General features: G+C 47.2%; 2 protein-coding genes across 5 annotated transcripts in view; one reads left to right on the top strand and one right to left on the bottom strand.

The window, feature by feature from the left end:
• Positions 1–7,887, bottom strand: part of C2CD3 (C2 domain containing 3 centriole elongation regulator) — a 92,064-nt gene extending 84,177 nt beyond the window's left edge. For 2 of the 4 annotated variants that reach the window (XM_084620152.1, XM_084620153.1), the window contains exons 1-3: positions 7,752–7,887; positions 6,444–6,521; positions 1,094–1,363 (exon numbers count right to left, since the gene is read on the bottom strand). In XM_084620152.1, coding sequence (XP_084476278.1) covers positions 1,094–1,363; positions 6,444–6,521; positions 7,752–7,815 — 412 coding nt within the window. In that variant the 5' untranslated portion in view covers positions 7,816–7,887. Of the gene's footprint in view, positions 1–1,093; positions 1,364–6,443; positions 6,522–7,751 lie in introns of those variants that run through there. The other 2 variants (XM_084620154.1, XM_084620155.1) reach the window with 2 other exon arrangements.
• Positions 7,888–8,142: 255 nt separating this feature from the next.
• Positions 8,143–18,739, top strand: part of PPME1 (protein phosphatase methylesterase 1) — a 53,338-nt gene continuing 42,741 nt past the window's right edge. The window contains exon 1 of the mRNA XM_084611356.1: positions 8,143–8,299. Within this exon, the coding sequence (XP_084467482.1) occupies positions 8,202–8,299 (98 nt within the window). The 5' untranslated portion in view covers positions 8,143–8,201. The remainder of the gene's footprint in view (positions 8,300–18,739) is intronic.

The raw sequence follows: 18,739 nt of genomic DNA, 5'->3' as shown, positions 1-18,739 counted from the left end.
GTGATCACTGTACACTCTGTATTCTATGTTATAATTTAAATATATGTGAAAATGTAGAAAGCATCCAAATATATTTAAATAAATGGTATTCTATTATTAACTGCACGATTAATCACATGATTAATGGCAATTCATTTATTTAATCACACAATTGTGAATGTTTTAATTACTTGATAGCCCTAGTTAAAATATAATTAAAACTTCAAAATTAAAAACCAGAATGAAATGCGAAAAAACAAAACAAAAAAGCATAATTAAAATAGGGAGAGGGGGACTATATGCGAGACAATGAGGTCTAGTGGATGAAGCACTTGATAGTGATTCCGGGGACCTGGGTTTAATCCTTGGCTCTGGTTTGATGGGTGACAACAGGCAAGTCACTTTCCCCTGTATGCATCAGTTTCCCCATCTGTAAAATAGAGATGATACTTTGCCTCCTTTGTAAAGCACTGAGCTCTAGGGATGAAAAGCACTAGATAAAGAGTATTATTACTAGGACATGTAACAGGTAGAGAAATGTTATACTGCTAAGAAATTACTATAAATATGGTTTACATACTTACAAGTAATAATATCGCACAGAAGCACTTAAACTACTTAAGACCCCAATCCTCCAATAAAGGTTCATACAAGTGTAAGGTGATACAGAGCTTGCTGGAGGATTGGGGCCTTAAAGTTTTTGGTTTTTTTAAAAGGCACTTGATGGGATTGTTTTGTCTTCATGACATTTCAGCTGCAGAAACACAGGATGCTTATTGTGACAATTCTTTGGCCAGAAGACACAGAGCTGTCACTCTGTCTCTTGAATACTTTTGCCATGATCAATCTACAAGTATATTTAAGAACATCTAGTAGTATGGAATAGCTTTTTATTTTGATGATTCTCCTGAGGGTTATAAACATGCAATGCCCTTTGAAATATCAAACATAAGACACTACATAAAACCACCTTTTAGATTCAGTAAAAATAAAATTAAGTTATGTTTTATTACTTATTAATGCACTTCCCAATTCCTGCTAAAGTCTACTGAATAGTTGCCATATACAAACAATTTCAACTGCAAAATTAATACAGAGGATACAGCTGTTGTACCTGTCAGGTATGAGGCAAACTGTTTTGGCCCACAGCGAATTGCATAGCGGGTGGTGGTTTTCACTGCTTTTTGCTCAGTCTGTGAAGTATTCCTGGGATTAAACAGCGTACCATCTGATGTCTCCCCCCACCACCTCACCCGGATGAGAACAGAAGTAGGCAGTTTAGAGACCATCCATAAAATTTTACTGACTGTTAACTTGAGAAAACAACGCAACTGGCCTTCAACAAGAGGTGGTAAACTTGTAGAAGGGGAGATATCACTGACACCTGTGGAGATATAACACAGTATTATTTCTCGAAAATATAAATGTAAGTAGTATATTTGAGATGCAGATCACTTTACAGAGTTAAAAAAATACTTGGTGTTTATTCTGCAGATATGTCTATCATTCTATACTATACTTAGGGTTACCCTACAGATATTTAGAACATTATGGCCTACAACATTTGTGCATTGCAGATTCTTGGCATGACTGTAACACACCTGGTGTTCACATACAAAATTTGTTGCAACAATTAACATTCACACCACCACTGAGACTACGATTGTTCCGTGCAAAGCCACCCATTAGTGCCAATGAAGCCGGAAAGTGCTGCTGTTGCAACTGGTCTGTTCAATACTGCCCTGCAATGCGCCCCACCATCCTTCAGTGAATGACCTCCCTGGATGATAGAATGACATCCTCCAGATCCCTTCTGCATCACCAGGGTGCCCACCGTATGCATGGAGACTGTCTTGACCCAAGCATGCCCTTAGGGTACCTGTTGCTCCAATAAAGGTACTCCCTATTACCTAAGCCCTGGTCTACACTAGGACTTTAGGTCGAATTTAGCAGCGTTAAATCGATGTAAACCTGCACCCTTTTTTTCGACTTAAAGAGCTCTTAAAATCGATTTCCTTACTCCACCCCGACAAGTGGATTAGCTCTTAAATCGGCCTTGCCGGGTCGAATTTGGGGTACTGTGGACACAATTCAATGGCATTGGCCTCCGGGAGCTATCCCAGAGTGCTCCATTGTGACCGCTCTGGACAGCACTCTCAACTAAGATGCACTGGCCAGGTAGACAGGAAAAGAACCGCGAACTTTTGAATCTCATTTCCTGTTTGGCCAGCGTGGCAAGCTGCAGGTGACCATGCAGAGCTCATCAGCACAGGTGACCATGATGGAGTCCCAGAATCGCAAAAGAGCTCCAGCATGGACCGAACAGGAGGTACGGGATCTGATCGCTGTATGGGGAGAGGAATCCGTGCTATCAGAACTCTGTTCCAGTTTTCGAAATGCCAAAACCTTTGTCAAAATCTCCCAGGGCATGAAGGACAGAGGCCATAACAGGGACCCGAAGCAGTGCCGCATGAAACTGAAGGAGCTGAGGCAAGCCTATCAGAAAACCAGAGAGGCAAACGGCCGCTCCAGGTCAGAGCCCCAAACGTGCTGCTTCTATGATAAGCTGCATGCCATTTTAGGGGGTTCAGCCACCACTACCCCAGCCGTGTTGTTTGACTCCTTCAATGGAGATGGAGGCAACACGGAAACAGGTTTTAGGGACGAAGAAGAAGATGATGATGAGGTTGTAGATAGCTCACAGCACGCAAGCGGAGAAACCGGTTTTCCTGACAGCCAGGAACTGTTTCTCACCCTGGACCTGGAGCCAGTACCCCCCGAACCCAACCAAGGCTGCCTCCTGGACCCGACAGGCGGAGAAGGGACCTTCGGTGAGTGTACCTTTTAAAATACTATACATGGTTTAAAAGCAAGCATGTGAAAGGATTCATTTGCCCTGGCATTTGCGGCTCTCCTGGATGTACTCCCAAAGCCTTTGCAAAAGGTTTCTGGGGAGGGCAGCCTTATTGCATCCTCCATGGTAGGACATTTTACCACTCCAGGCCAGTAGCACGTACTCGGGAATCATTGTACAACAAAGCATTGCAGTGTATGTTTGCTGGCGTTCAAACAACATCCGTTCTTTATCTTTCTGTGTTATCCTCAAGAGAGTGAGATATCATTCATGGTCACCTGGTTGAAATAGGGTGCTTTTCTTCAGGGGACACTCAGAGGTGCCCGTTCCTGCTGGGCTGTTTGCCTGTGGCTGAACAGAAATGTTCCCCGCTGTTAGCCACGGGGAGAGCTGAGGGGATAGCCACGCGGTGGGGGGAGGCAAAATGCGACCTTGGAACGAAAGCACATGTGCTGTGTATGTAATGTTAAGAGCAAGGTTTACCCTGAAAGAGTGTAACCATTGTTTTATAAAATGTGTCTTTTTAAATACCGCTGTCTCTTTTTTTTCCTCCACCAGCTGCATGTGTTTCAATGATCATAGGATCTTCTCCTTCCCAGAGGCCAGTGACGATTAGAAAGAAAAAAAAAACGCACTCGTGATGAAATGTTCTCTGAGTTCATGCTGTCCTCCCACACTGACAGAGCACAGACGAATGCGTGGAAGCAAATAATGTCAGAGTGCAGGAAAGCACAAAATGACCTGGAGGAGAGGTGTCGGGCTGAAGAGAGTAAGTGGCGGGCTGAAGACAGGGCTGAAGCTCAAATGTGGCAGCAGCGTGATGAGAGGAGGCAGGATTCAATGCTCAGGCTGCTGGAGGATCAAACCAATATGCTCCAGTGTATGGTTGAGCTGCAGTAAAGACAGCTGGAGCACAGACTGCCGCTTCAGCCCCTGTGTAACCAACCACCCTCCTCCCCAAATTCCATAGCCTCCTCACCCAGACGCCCAAGAACGCAGTAGGGGGGCCTTCGGCCAACCAGCCACTCCACCACGGAGGATTGCCCAAAAAAAAGAAGGCTGGCATTCAATAAATTTTAAAGTTGTAAACTTTTAAAGTGCTGTGTGGCATTTTCCTTCCCTCCTCCACCACTCCTGGGCTACCTTGGTAGTCATCCCCCTATTTGTGTGATGAATAAATAAAGAATGCATGAATGTGAAGCAACAATGACTTTATTGCCTCTGCACGCGGTGATCGAAGGGAAGAGGGGAGGGTGGTTAGCTTACAGGGAAGTAGAGTGAACCAAGGGGTGGGGGGTTTCATCAAGGAGAAACAAACAGAACTTTCACATCGTAGCCTGTCCAGTCATGAAACTGGTTTTCAAAGCTTCTCTGATGTGTATTGTGCCCTCCTGTGCTCTTCTAATTGCCCTGGTGTCTGGGTGCGTGTAACCAGCAGCCAGGCGATTTGCCTCAACCTCCCACCGAGCCATAAACATCTCCCCCTTACTCTCACAGATATTGTGGAGCGCGCAGCAAGCAGTAATAACAGTGGGAATATTGGTTTCGCTAAGGTCTAAGTGAGTCAGTAAACTGCGCCAGCGCGCCTTTAAACATCCAAATGCACATTCTACCACCATTCTGCACTTGCTCAGCCTGTAGTTGAAGAGCTCCTGACTACTGTCCAGGCTGTCTGTGTACAGGTTCATGAGCCAGGGCATTAAGGGGTAGGCTGGGTCCCCAAGGATAACTATAGGCATTTCAACATCCCCAACAGTTATTTTCTGGTCTGGGAATAAAGTCCCTTCCTGCAGCTTTTGAAACAGACCAGAATTCCTGAAGATGCGAGCGTCATGTACCTTTCCCGGCCATCCCACGTTGATGTTGGTGAAACGTCCCTTGTGATCCACCAGAGCTTGCAACACTACTGAAAAGTACCCCTTGCGGTTTATGTACTCGCCGGCTCGGTGCTCCGGTGCCAAGACAGGGATATGGGTTCCGTCTATGACCCCACCACAGTTAGGGAATCCCATTGCAGCAAAGCCATCCACTATGACCTGCACATTTCCCAGGGTCACTACCCTTGGTAGCAGCAGATCTTTGATTGCGTGGGCTACTTGCATCACAGCAGCCCCCACAGTAGATTTGCCCACTCCAAATTGATTCCCAAATGACCGGTAGCTGTCTGGCGTTGCAAGCTTTCACAGGGCTATCGCCACTTGCTTCTCAACTGTGAAGGCTGCTCTCATCTTGGTATTCATGCGCTTCAGGGCAGGGGAAAGCAAGTCACAAAGTTCCATGAAAGTGCCCTTACACATGCGAAAGTTTCGCAGCCATTGGGAATCATCCCAGACCTGCAACACTATGCGGTCCCACCAGTCTGTGCTTGTTTCCCGAGCCCAGAATCGGCGTTCCACCGCATGAACCTGCCCCATTAGCACCATGATGCATGCATTGGCAGGGCCCATGTTTTCAGAGAAATCTGTGTCCATGTCCTGATCACTCACGTGACCATGCTGACGTTGCCTCCTCGCCTGGTATCGCTCTGCCAGTTTCTGGTGCTGGATATACTGCTGGATAATGCGTGTGGTGTTTAATGTGCTCCTAATTGCCAAAGTGAGCTGAGCGGCCTCCATGCTTGCCTTGGTATGGCGTCTGCACAGAAAAAAGGCGCGGAACGATTGTCTGCTGTTGCTCTGACGGAGGGAGGGGCGACTGACAACATGGCTTACAGGGAATTAAAATCAACAAAGGAGGTGGCTTTACATCAAGGAGTATTTCAGGCAGGACTTCACGGAAGGTTCCAATAAGAAATGGTGCACCTAAGTAATTGTTCTTATCAGAACAAGCAGGTTGGTCTGGCCTCTGATTGATACATGGCTAGATTTACCTCGCTGCACCTTCTCTGTGAGTGACTGCAGTGTGACCTAGAGGAATGAGACCCCCTAGACTGGGGGGAGGGGAGGGAAGCAAATGAGTACAAAACAAATCTGGTCTATTTCTTGTTTTGATCCACTTCTTCTATCTTTTACATCTTTGGCTGGCAGCAGACGGTGCAGAAGGACTGCAAGCCATCCATATCTCATGGCTGCTAGGCAGAAGATGGTACAATAGGACTGCTAGCAATCCGTATTGCCTGCCTGCTCGCCATAAGATGGTTCAATAGGACTGACTGCAGGACTAAAGAGAATGATCTGGTCAAGTCACTTCTAATGTAGTCCCTGCACCCATGTCTGCCAGGCACTCCTGGCCAACGCGGCCAGGAGCACCTCGGACATGACGATGACAGCTGCCAGTCCTATTGTACCGTCTGCTGCCACAAGGCAAGGGGTTGCTACTGCTGTGTAGCAATGCAGTACCACGTCTCCCAGCACCCAGGAGACATACGGTGACGGTTACCTGAGCGGGCTCCATGCTTGCCGTGGTATAGCATCTACACAGGTAACTCAAGAAAAAAGGCACGAAACGATTGTCTGCTGCTGCTTTCACGGAGGGAGGGAGGGAACAGGGGCCTGATGATACATACCCAGAACCACCCGTGACAATGTTTTAGCCCCATCAGGCATTGGGACCTCAACCCAGAATTCCAATGGGCGGCAGAGACTGCGGGAACTGTGGGATAGCTACTCACAGTGCAGCACTCCGGAAGTCGACGCTAGCCTCGGTACTGTGGAAGCACTCCGCCGAGTTAATGCACTTAGAGCATTTTCTGTGGGGGGACACACACTCGAATATATAAAAACGATTTCTAAAAAACCAACTTCTATAAATTCGACCTAATATCGTAGTGTAGACCTACCCTAAGTGTCTTTAAGTAATCACCAAGACCCATACGGGGCTCCCAGCCCTCCGTTGCACCTCAAGGGCACGACACACCACGTTATAATCCCCAAAGGCACCATACACTTACAGCACCAACACAGGCAACTACCACCTCCCGACAGGGTGCCCAAGGTACTGCCACCCCATGACCCCAATCCCACACAGTGCTTAGGGCGCGAATCATGCTATGGAGGGTGCTACCACCCCACCCCTTCAGATGCCCATCACAGGACCTGCTGCCTCTTATGGGCCCCTACTGCCACCAACTGCTACCAGATCCCTGCCCCAGGTATCTACAGGGTACCAAGCCCCGCCCCCCCCGCCCAGGCAGGGTATCTGCCCTGTCCCCCGGGTACTCCCGCCCCCCCCCGCCCGCAGCCAGGGTGTCTGCCCTGTCCCCCGGGTACTCCCGCCCCCCCGCAGCCAGGGTATCTGCCCTGTCCCCCGGGTACTCCCGCCCCCCCCCCGCCCGCAGCCAGGGTGTCTGCCCTGTCCCCCGGGTACTCCCGCCCCCCCGCAGCCAGGGTATCTGCCCTGTCCCCCGGGTACTCCCGCCCCCCCGCAGCCAGGGTATCTGCCCTGTCCCCCGGGTACTCCCGACCCCCCCCGCCCGCAGCCAGGGTGTCTGCCCTGTCCCCCGGGTACTCCCGCCCCCCCCCCGCCCGCAGCCAGGGTGTCTGCCCTGTCCCCCGGGTACTCCCGCCCCCCCCCCGCCCGCAGCCAGGGTATCTGCCCTGTCCCCCGGGTACTCCCGCCCCCCCCCGCCTGCCCGCCCGCAGCCAGGGTATCTGCCCTGTCCCCCGGGTACTCCCGCCCCCCCGCAGCCAGGGTATCTGCCCTGTCCCCCGGGTACTCCCGCCCCCCCCCGCCCGCAGCCAGGGTATCTGCCCTGTCCCCCGGGTACTCCCGCCCCCCCCCGCCCGCAGCCAGGGTGTCTGCCCTGTCCCCTGGGTACTCCCGCCCCCCGCCCGCAGCCAGGGTATCTGCCCTGTCCCCCGGGTACTCCCGCCCCCCCCGCCCGCAGCCAGGGTATCTGCCCTGTCCCCCGGGTACTCCCGCAGCCAGGGTATCTGCCCTGTCCCCCGGGGTACCGCTGGGCACTCCCCGGGGCTCTCACCTCGCCTCTTGCGGGCGCCGCCGCCCATCCTGGGAGCGGGGCCCTTCGGCCTCTTCTGCTTCATCCCTCCGCCGCTCCCCCGCGCCAGGCCCGGCTCTCCGCCACCGCCGCTGCCCGGCAACCGCCGCCGCCTCAGCTCGCCGCGGGGCCCCCTGGGACACGGCGGGAGAGTCAGCCAGCCCCGGGAGAGCCCCGCCCAGCCCGCCGAGATGAACTACAATTCCCAGGGGGCGCTGCGGCCCCGCTTCCGGCGAGGGCAGGCGGCGCGAGGGCAGACGCTTCCGGCAGAGGAGGCGCTCCCCCGCCCGTGAGTAGGAGTGGGGGTGGACTCTATTTCCCGTGGTGCAGCGCGGCGTGGCGCGGCAGGGGGTACTTCCGGCGGGGGGTGGGTGCAGTGCTGCTGGCTGGGCGGGGGCGGTACCTGCTGTTCTGCCTGGGCCTCTCCCCGTCATGTCGACCCTGGAGAAGCACCTGCACCTGGGCCGCCTGCCCCCCAGGCCCGCCGTGCCCGGCGGGGGCGGCCAGTCCGGCTCCAAGATGCGCATGGGGTAGGTGGGGGAGGGGAGCCGGGCATTTTACCGCGGGGACGTTGGGGATCGGCCGAGGGGGCCAGGGCGCCCGTTGCGGGGCAGGGGGCGGGGCGGGATCGGCCGAGGGGGCCAGGGCGCCCGTTGCGGGGCAGGGGGCGGGGCGGGATCGGCCGAGGGGGCCAGGGCGCCCGTTGCGGGGCAGGGGGCGGGGCGGGATCGGCCGAGGGGGCCAGGGCGCCCGTTGCGGGGCGGGGGGCGGGGCGGGATCGACGGGGGGGGGAGGCGAGGGGGGGCGGGGCGGGGCGGGGGGCCTCGACGGGGGAGGCGAGGGGGGGCTCGGCGGGGGAGGCGAGGGCGCCCGGGGGTGTTGGTGGTGGCAATAGTAATTGAAATTATTAATATTGATATGGGAAACCAGGAAACACTAATTAACCATAAATTCCTTTATTAAATCCAAGGGCCAAATGATATTTATACCATTGCTCTAAACATGCCTAAAAAGCCTAACTAATAAGTAAGTTACTACATCCAAACAGTAACAAAACATTTGTAAGCATTTGATCGAGATATTTACAAGTGGGCTAAACCCTGGGGTGCTGAGACACCTATTGGTCAGCTCCAAAGTGCTAAAACCTGTCTGACCAATGAACCCTTTTAAGGCTTGACTTTTATACCCTTTAACAAACAAGTGATGTCATCACCAATTACTGACTTCAGCTAAAAACCAATTTAAGACAATTCATCCTTATTTCCAATCTTAATCCAGTTAAGATTTACAGCCTCCTCCCTAAGGCCTTTGTTATCTTCTCCTTTCCCCACCATCCCTCCCCTCCCCTCCCCAGCAGAACAGAGGGAAGTTTTGAGCTTGTTTCTTTTAAGACAGTTTTTCTTTGTCTTCTTACTGTAGCTCTTTATTTTATTAGTTAAGTTTGAAACCATACATCCTTCCTGCACTACAAGTAATCCTACTTATTATTCTCACAGCCTTCTTTAATTTGCTGGCTGGGGCCTTCTTTACAACACACAAACACTTAACCAAACTGAAGCTAACTTTAATTCTTTAATTTTATACTTATCCTGTGGGGGGATTGGCAGAGGAGGCGTGGGTGCTGGTTGTGTGGTGGTGGTAGGGATTGGCAGCGGAGGTGAAGGTGCCCATTGCAGGGTGGGTGGGGATTGGCAGGAGAGGCAAGGGTGCCGGTTGTGGGCGAGAGGACATCTGGGACATTGGCCTCAGGCATGGGATGGGAATTCTAACATGTTAATTTGAGATGTATTTCAGCAGATTGAATAGTTTCTCTGGAGGGTTACTTTACGCAAATAATTTTGGTGTTTCTTGTGTGTTTTTGTTGCAAATTCAGTTTCGAATCAGGGCGTTCACAAATGCTTATGAGATGTGTCTGGACCTAACTTGTCAGACCATCTGTCTGTCTATATGAAGAGAACTAGACAGATGAACACCTATGTATGGTAAAGAGCATCTCCTTAGCCTGGCATAGACAGCTGATTTGACTCCTACTCAAAGAGATTCTATTAATTAATGCACATTGTCTAAGTGGGAGCTAGTGTTCCTTCTAACCAACTGACAATGATGACTTGAAATAGTCATAGTTTGAAACTGGTGCCTACCTGCTGCCTTTTCCTTTAACTCACTGGTCTAATTGAATACACTTTATTATTAAGATCTCTCAACATCCTTCTCTCATGAACAGAGCCTGGTGAAGATAAATATTTCAGGGCATCTCTTCGTTTTCAACTATGATTCTTCTCTGAAGCTGTGTTTATTTGTGCATGAAGAAATGCTCTTTTAACCGGTGCAAACTCTGTGCAAGTTTAGCTTAAATATTATTACACAGCAGGAGTCTGCGTGAAGCTGGGTGTTGTCGGTAGCTACCAGTGTGGTGCTCCGCTCTTGTTCGATGATAAATCGGCTGCGTGCGTGTTCCCTCTGCTCGCTGCTCCAGCTCTGCGCAGGTAGCTAACTCAGCAGACCCAGAGAGAACCCCCAAAAACCACAGACTCTAGTAAGGTACGAAGGAACCCAAGCCACGTTTATTGTCAAACGAAGCACAGTAATAGTTCCCTATAGACTCGACAGGGCATACTACGAATTTGTGCTCCCTGGCAATGGACACAGCTCAGTCAGTGGCGGGACACTCCGCTGCCCCCTAGGCTGGTTAAAGATATGCGCTCCGGGACCTACTTTTGTACCGTTGCAGGACAGATAATTCATCATAGTTCAAACGAATCTATCCATCATGTTGTCCTTTTGACCCTGTCTTTAAGATGCACCTGCCTGTTCCTGTTATGTCGATGGAGTGTCTTGCCGCTGTCTCGGCACAATTTCCTCTCATTAGCACTTGTGTGTGTGCACTTGCCTATAACAACCTTTTCTTGCCAACTTCTGTGAGTGGGACCTGCCTCTGGCTCACAGCCCAGCTTTGCTTATCGCTACCTGGAAGTACTTTGGTTCAGGCTTCAGGCCTTGGACGGGTCCTCTGATACAAGAATTTTTGTTTCAGGCCCTCCTCTTACTACACTGAGCAGTAGGTGAACTCAGCCAGGCGAGTAAGTCCTTGCTCCTGGGAAGTGATAATGTACCGTCTGGGATGGCAGAACACAGAGCAAACAGGTAGTGAGCTTTATAAACCAGTCTAAGTGTATCATTTGAGAGCAAAGGCCTGGTCAACACTTAACATTTAGAGCATCCTGGCTACCTCAGTCCTGAGTGAAAAATTCACCCCCTGAGCCCTATGGCTAAGCTGACCTAATTCCCAGGGTAGATACAGTTAGGTTGACAGAAGAATTCTTCTGTCAACTTAGCTGCTGCTCCTTAAGGAGGTGGTTTACCTACATCAATGGAAAAACCTTCCGTCAACACAAGAAGTGTCTACACTATGGAGATGCAGCTGTACTGCTGTAGTGTAGATGTGCCCTGAGAGAGAGAGAAAGATTGGCCAATGTTAATTGTGAGACTGTTCCAGGTGTAGGAGGAGGGATGAAAGAAAGGAAATGGCCAGGAAAGCAGCTTGGCAGGAGCATAGTGACAGAGGGGGAGGCGATGGGCTGGAGTTAAGGACAGTTTTGAAGGTGAGGAGAAGCAGCTTGAATTTTTATATGGTAGAAAAGGAGGCGTCCAAGGTAAGGAGATGATTATAGCGGTCACAGAGGAACGTGGTCTTGGCAGCGGGGTTCTGGATGACCTGGAGGGGAGAGATTATAGCTGTGCAGATTTGGAGAAGGGGAGGTTAGCAGTAATCACACCACTGCGCAGGCTGTATGTGGAGATGTTGTAAAGTAAAGCAGCAGAATTTGGTGAAGACCCAGATATGAAGGGCTGGAGACAAGGTTTGGGCGCGGGGGAGGACAGTGCTGGTAACAGTGACAGACTAATGGAAAAGTAGAGGGCTTATGGAAGGGTAATATGTTTGGGTGTGCACATTACTGGCTCAGATTCACCTCCAAACCAAAGAGGGTGCATGTTGCTTTCACTTAGGCCAAGGATGAATTTAGTTGGAATTTGAAATGATGGCACAAAATCGGGTAGAAAATGATGGTACAGAATGAAACCCAGAGTATGAGAAGTAGTGTTTTGTACTTCTCTACCATCTTTTCTCTAAAAAACTGGCAATGCTTTATGCAGATGGAAAGTACCATTATCGCAAGTTTTGCATATGGGGAAACCATAGCAGAGAGTAGTTAAATGGTAGGCCCATAGTCTTCTAGTGAGTTAATGACCGTCATAAATATAACACGGAGGTCCTGACAACCCTGGATCTAACCATTTCTTAGTGATCACTCACAATAACTTCAGCTTCTGCACCCATATTTTTGAATTTAGCTATTAGTCCCATGTTTAAGGTAACATTACATTCTTTAAAAGGATGTTAAATAGTGGTTAGCAAGGGGAGTGCAAAGGATCTAATCCTACTTTGGATGTAACTTGTAGTGATTCTTAATCCTGCAGCCTAGGTATTGTGGTGATGGACTGTTCAAAAGTACAGGTAGTGAGAGACTCTACCCTTTTCATATGCTAGTCAGATGAACAGAAAGATCCTTCACCCTGATGTGCACTAGCTGTTTCTATTGAAACAACTTTTACTAGTCTGAAAAAGTTTAACAGCATAACTGTTGAATGGAACTTGTTAGAAGGAGGTCTATTGCCACTCCTATAAAGTTCTGCCAAAGTCTTGTATATTTTTAGAAGCTTAAACTATGCTATAAAAATGTCCTCTCTGCAGGAGCTGGCATGTATCATCTCGGGGGGGAAAAAATTGTTGCTAACTCAAGAGTGTTAAATTTGGAGAAAAACCACTGGTTTTTAGGAATGTAAGACTTGCCACACTGAAAGAGATCAGGAGTACTTGTGGCATCTTAGAGACTAACCAATTTATTTGAGCATAAGCTTTCGCAAGCTACAGCTCACTTCATTGGATGCATACTGTGGAAAATACAGAAGATGTTTTTATACACGCAGACCATGAAAAAATGGGTGTTTATCACTACAAAAGGTTTTCTTTCCCCCCACCCCACTCTCCTGCTGGTAACAGCTTATCTAAAGTGATCACTCTCCTTACAATGTGTATGATAATCAAGGTGGGCCATTTCCAGCACAAATCCAGGGTTTAACAAGAAAGTCTGAGGAACAGTGGGGGGAGAGGGGGTGGATAAACATGGGGAAATAGAAAAGGAGGACTTGTGGCACCTTAGAGACTAACCAATTTATTAGAGCTTCAGAGTAGCAGCCGTGTTAGTCTGTATTCGCAAAAAGAAAAGGAGGACTTGTGGCACCTTAGAGACTAACCAATTTATTAGAGCATAAGCTTTCGTGAGCTACAGCTCACTTCCTCAGATGCATATCGTGGAAACTGCAGCAGGCTTTATATATACACAGAGAATATGAAACAATACCTATTCCCACCCCACTGTCCTGCTGGTAATAGCTTATCTAAAGTGATTTCCAGCACAAATCCAGGTTTTCTCACCCTCCACCCCCCCACACAAATTCACTCTCCTGCTGGTGATAGCCCATCCAAAGTGACAACTCTTTACACAATGTGCATGACAATCAAGCTGGGCTATTTCCTGCATAAATCCAGGTTCTCACATCCCCCCACCCCCATACACACACAAACTCACTCTCCTGCTGGTAATAGCTCATCCAAACTGACCACTCTTCAAGTTAAAATCCAAGTTAAACCAGAACATCTGGGGGGGGGGGTAGGAAAAAACAAGAGGAAACAGGCTACCTTGCATAATGACTTAGCCACTCCAAGTCTCTATTTAAGCCTAAATTAATAGTATCCAATAGTATCCAATAGTAATCCAGTCCTTGCCTACAGACAGCCCCGCAACCTGAAGCAAATACTCACCAACAACCACATACCACACAACAGAACCACTAACCCAGGAACTTATCCTTGCAACAAAGCCCGTTGCCAACTGTGCCCACATATCTATTCAGGGGACACCATCACAGGGCCTAATAACATCAGCCACGCTATCAGAGGCTCGTTCACCTGCACATCCACCAATGTGATATATGCCATCATGTGCCAGCAATGCCCCTCTGCCATGTACATTGGTCAAACTGGACAGTCTCTACGTAAAAGAATAAATGGACACAAATCAGATGTCAAGAATTGTAACGTTCATAAACCAGTCGGAGAACACTTCAATCTCTCTGGTCACGCGATCACAGACATGAAGGTCGCTATCTTAAAACAAAAAAACTTCAAATCCAGACTCCAGCGAGAAACTGCTGAATTGGAATTCATTTGCAAATTGGATACTATTAATTTAGGCTTAAATAGAGACTTGGAGTGGCTAAGTCATTATGCAAGGTAGCCTGTTTCCTCTTGTTTTTTCCTACCCCCCCCCCCCAGATGTTCTGGTTTAACTTGGATTTTAACTTGAAGAGTGGTCAGTTTGGATGAGCTATTACCAGCAGGAGAGTGAGTTTGTGTGTGTATGGGGGTGGGGGGATGTGAGAACCTGGATTTATGCAGGAAATAGCCCAGCTTGATTGTCATGCACATTGTGTAAAGAGTTGTCACTTTGGATGGGCTATCACCAGCAGGAGAGTGAATTTGTGTGGGGGGGTGGAGGGTGAGAAAACCTGGATTTGTGCTGGAAATCACTTTAGATAAGCTATTACCAGCAGGACAGTGGGGTGGGAATAGGTATTGTTTCATATTCTCTGTGTATATATAAAGCCTGCTGCAGTTTCCACGATATGCATCTGAGGAAGTGAGCTGTAGCTCACGAAAGCTTATGCTCTAATAAATTGGTTAGTCTCTAAGGTGCCACAAGTCCTCCTTTTCTTTTTGCGAATACAGACTAACACGGCTGCTACTCTGAAACCTGTCATTATGCATGGGGAAATAGGTTACTTTTTATAATGAATCAACCATTCCCAGTCTCTTTTCAAGCCCAGGTTAATTGTATCCAATTTGTAAATTAATTCCAATTCAGCAATCTCTCTTTGGAGTCTGTTTCTGAAGTTTTTCTGTTGTAATATCGCAACTTTCATGTCTGTAATCGAGTGACCAGAGAGATTGAAGTGTTCTCCAACTGGCTTTTGAATGTTGTAATTCTTGACATCTGATATGTGTCTATTTATTCTTTTACGTAGAGACTGTCCAGTTTGACCAATATACAAGGCAAAGGGGCATTGCTGGCACACGGCAGCACAGTGAGCTGAGGCTGCAGGGGAGGGGGATCAGCAGGGGAGGTGCCGGGGTCTAGCCTCCTGGGCCAGGAGTTCAGGGGTCGGGCAGGAGAGTGCCGCTGGCCGGATGTGGCCTGCGCGCCATAGTTTGCCCACCTCTGTGCTAGCATCATCAAATTGCGTAGACTTCAGTGTGAGTTGAGGGCATAGGTACAATGCCCAAGGCCTGATTCTGTGAGGTTCAATGCCATTTATTGGATGAAATATCTTATCAGACGAGTACAGGAAATCAGCTTTACCCTGAAGCATGAGATCAGATAACTTACAAAATTTAATTTTGTAAGCTGCTCCTCTGTGATATTAACCAAATTCTTTTGGCATCTGCAGGTGGAGGGAATGTTTAAGTGGATAGTTTGTTACTTCTTGAAAATTAGTATTTTTTTTTATTATTTTTACCTCTGCAGAAACTTTTCACATAGTTCTAAATGGCTCTGTAACTTTCAACTTATTCCATTTGATATAAATGAATGATGTGCAATAAAACTTACTCTAGATCTTAGTTACTTTGTTTTAAAAGTTTCAAATAAACAATAAGCTATATTCCTTGTTAATATTTTTTCATAATTCTTTTAAAAACTGAATTGCGTTGAAGTGTTTAATGACATGGCTTTGGACCTAAAGCAAGGAATATCAGAGTTAAGAATTACTTTCTACTTTTCACAGAAGTAGAAATGAGATAATGAAAAAAATCTATGGTACATTTTGTTTAGTTACTGCGGCGGTCTTAGGCCATTGAGCAATATGTCTTTGTATCAAATGTTCTACTGCAGCACAGAAGCACTGTGGAGTAAATTAAAAACTGCCACAACTTAACTAAACAAAAGTCTGAAAATGCAGTCCACCTATCAGAGAAGAGTTTGTATGTATCTGCTGTGAAATCATTTTGACAAGAGGTTTTAATAAAATTAGTAGAACTGAGTGACTTATCAGAGGAGGATATCTGTCTGGAGAGTGCACCTGGTTTTGAGAGCTCTCTCTCTCCTAGCTCGTGGTCAGGATTGCTGCGTTCTATGCTCGAACATTCCACGGAGTTGTAAGACTTTTGAGCAAGTCCCTTAACCACCAGTTTCCCATCTATAAAACAGAGCTGCTTACCTACTTCATAGGGATGTTCTGAGGATTAATGTTTATAACACTTAAACCCATTCCCACATCAACCTTTTATTTAGATTAATTATGGTAATTTGCTTTTTAAAAAAACCCACCCTAACATACACACTTCGCAAAAATGATCTTTCAGCCTTATTTTATGTAAACCTTCCCATTTCTTGTCCATCATCTCTTCTTGTATTTACATTAAATATAACTTGGAGTCTTGTCCTATACAGGACCTTGTATTGGGTCCACGTACTGTAAGCACTTTGGCAGGGAACCTGTCTTAATTATTTCAGTTAAAGCACTGTGCACACCTATGGCACTATAAACAAATGTTAAGTAGTCGCTCTGAGATACTCATAGAAAAGTGTGTCGTTAGTGCTGTTATCCTACTTTAGTATTTAAGTAACATATTTATACACCAATATTTTTCTGGAGTTAAGTCTGTCTTAAAAGCAGGATGGAAATCAATTTGCAATCCTATGTTGGTCTGTTGTGCTGTCAGTGTCCACTTCTGTCATGTGGTTCCTGAAGGCAGGTGGCTCCAAAATGTTTCTTTTTAATGAACATAATATTCAGAAACATTTTCCTTCATACATGGGGTGATATATGCTTGATGTCATGGGACCTTTCAGCCCACAGACCAAAGTGGCTACAATTTCTTTTGATAACAATTTCCTTGAGTTCTTTTGCAAAATACTGGTACATTGTGTGATGTATCCTTTACATCAGTACAACAGATTCCTAAATACCCAACTTACTGACCCTTTTTAAAAATTTTTGACTTGGAACAATACACAAAATGAAAGCCTAGTAAGTTCTGGTCGCTTCTTATCCTCTAGTTGATGTCATGTTGGCTTTGTTAGTGTTTCTTGCTTCACTTCATTCATCACAGATTAGCAGAGATCAAAATTGCAATGAATATATCTAGTAATTTCAGATGGATTGAAAATACTTGCTGTTTGTTCCTGGTTAAGTTTTGCAGTTAGATAATATAGATGGAGTGCTTCTTAGTAATAATACTGCTTAGCACTTCTTCCCATCTTCAAAGAGCTTTCAAATCTCCTCTGTATATGCTCTGGCTAGTGGAACAGTAAACATTTTGAAGCTGTAAAATGTGTAGAGTTACCAACACCCCCTGCCAGTTTTTAAGATTTCACAGTCACAATTTGCTGTTGCGTTTTTCTGTCTCCTGTTGCTGTGTGAAAGGCCCACGCAAACAAGGAGAAAACGACTGACCACACAGGGAAATAGTAAAACTGACTATAAATAAAAATATGCGTCAGTGCAAGGGGCTGGATTTGATGACCTCTTGAGGTCCCTTCCAGCCCTATATTTCTATGATTCTATTATACTACCTCACCCATCTCGTCTCTCTAATATCCTGTGGCCAACATAATATCCTGTGGCAACAACTAAACTGCATAAAGAAAGTGCTGTCAGATGTGCAAAGTAAATCTAAAGAAACATTTTTCTCTAATGTTTTGTTTATAATCATCTTAGATATTACTTGGAACAAAAAATAGACAGGAATGTGTTTTTTTTTTTTTTTTTTTTTTTTTAAATTCTAAGTTGATATGATATCTTCTTCCATCATGTTCATGCATCTGTTCACCTGGAGAAGAGTTGGGTTTAATTTTTTCAGACTTGGGAATAGGCCCAATGGAATCTGATTAGACTTAGTAGCTTAAAATCATAGAATCATAGAATATCAGGGTTGGAAGGGACCCCAGAAGGTCATCTAGTCCAACCCCCTGCTCAAAGCAGGACCAATTCCCAGTTAAATCATCCCAGCCAGGGCTTTGTCAAGCCTGACCTTAAAAACCTCTAAGGAAGGAGATTCTACCACCTCCCTAGGTAACGCATTCCAGTGTTTCACCACCCTCTTAGTGAAAAAGTTTTTCCTAATATCCAATCTAAACCTCCCCCACTGCAACTTGAGACCATTACTCCTCGTTGTGTCATCTGCTACCATTGAGAACAGTCTAGAGCCATCCTCTTTGGAACCTCCTTTCAGGTAGTTGAAAGCAGCTATCAAATCCCCCCTCATTCTTCTCTTCTGCAGGCTAAACAATCCCAGCTCCCTCAGCCTCTCCTCATAACTCATGTGTTCCAGTCCCCTAATCATTTTTGTTGCCCTTCGCTGGACTCTCTCCAATTTATCCACATCCTTCTTGAAGTGTGGGGCCCAAAACTGGACACAGTACTCCAGATGAGGCCTCACCAATGTCGAATAGAGGGGAACGATCACGTCCCTCGATCTGCTCGCTATGCCCCTACTTATACATCCCAAAATGCCATTGGCCTTCTTGGCAACAAGGGCACACTGCTGACTCATATCCAGCTTCTCGTCCACTGTCACCCCTAGGTCCTTTTCTGCAGAACTGCTGCCTAGCCATTCGGTCCCTAGTCTGTAGCTGTGCATTGGGTTCTTCCGTCCTAAGTGCAGGACCCTGCACTTATCCTTATTGAACCTCATCAGATTCCTTTTGGCCCAATCTTCCAATTGGTCTAGGTCCTTCTGTATCCTATCCCTCCCCTCCAGCGTATCTACCACTCCTCCCAGTTTAGTATCATCCGCAAATTTGCTGAGAGTGCAATCCACACCATCCTCCAGATCATTTATGAAGATA

This window comes from Lepidochelys olivacea (assembly GCF_965140295.1).
Source record: "Lepidochelys olivacea isolate rLepOli2 genome assembly, chromosome: 1".
NCBI lineage: Eukaryota > Metazoa > Chordata > Testudines > Cheloniidae > Lepidochelys > Lepidochelys olivacea.
The sequence above is the reverse complement of the archived record's forward strand: the minus strand, read 5'-3'. Positions and strand labels throughout refer to the sequence as shown.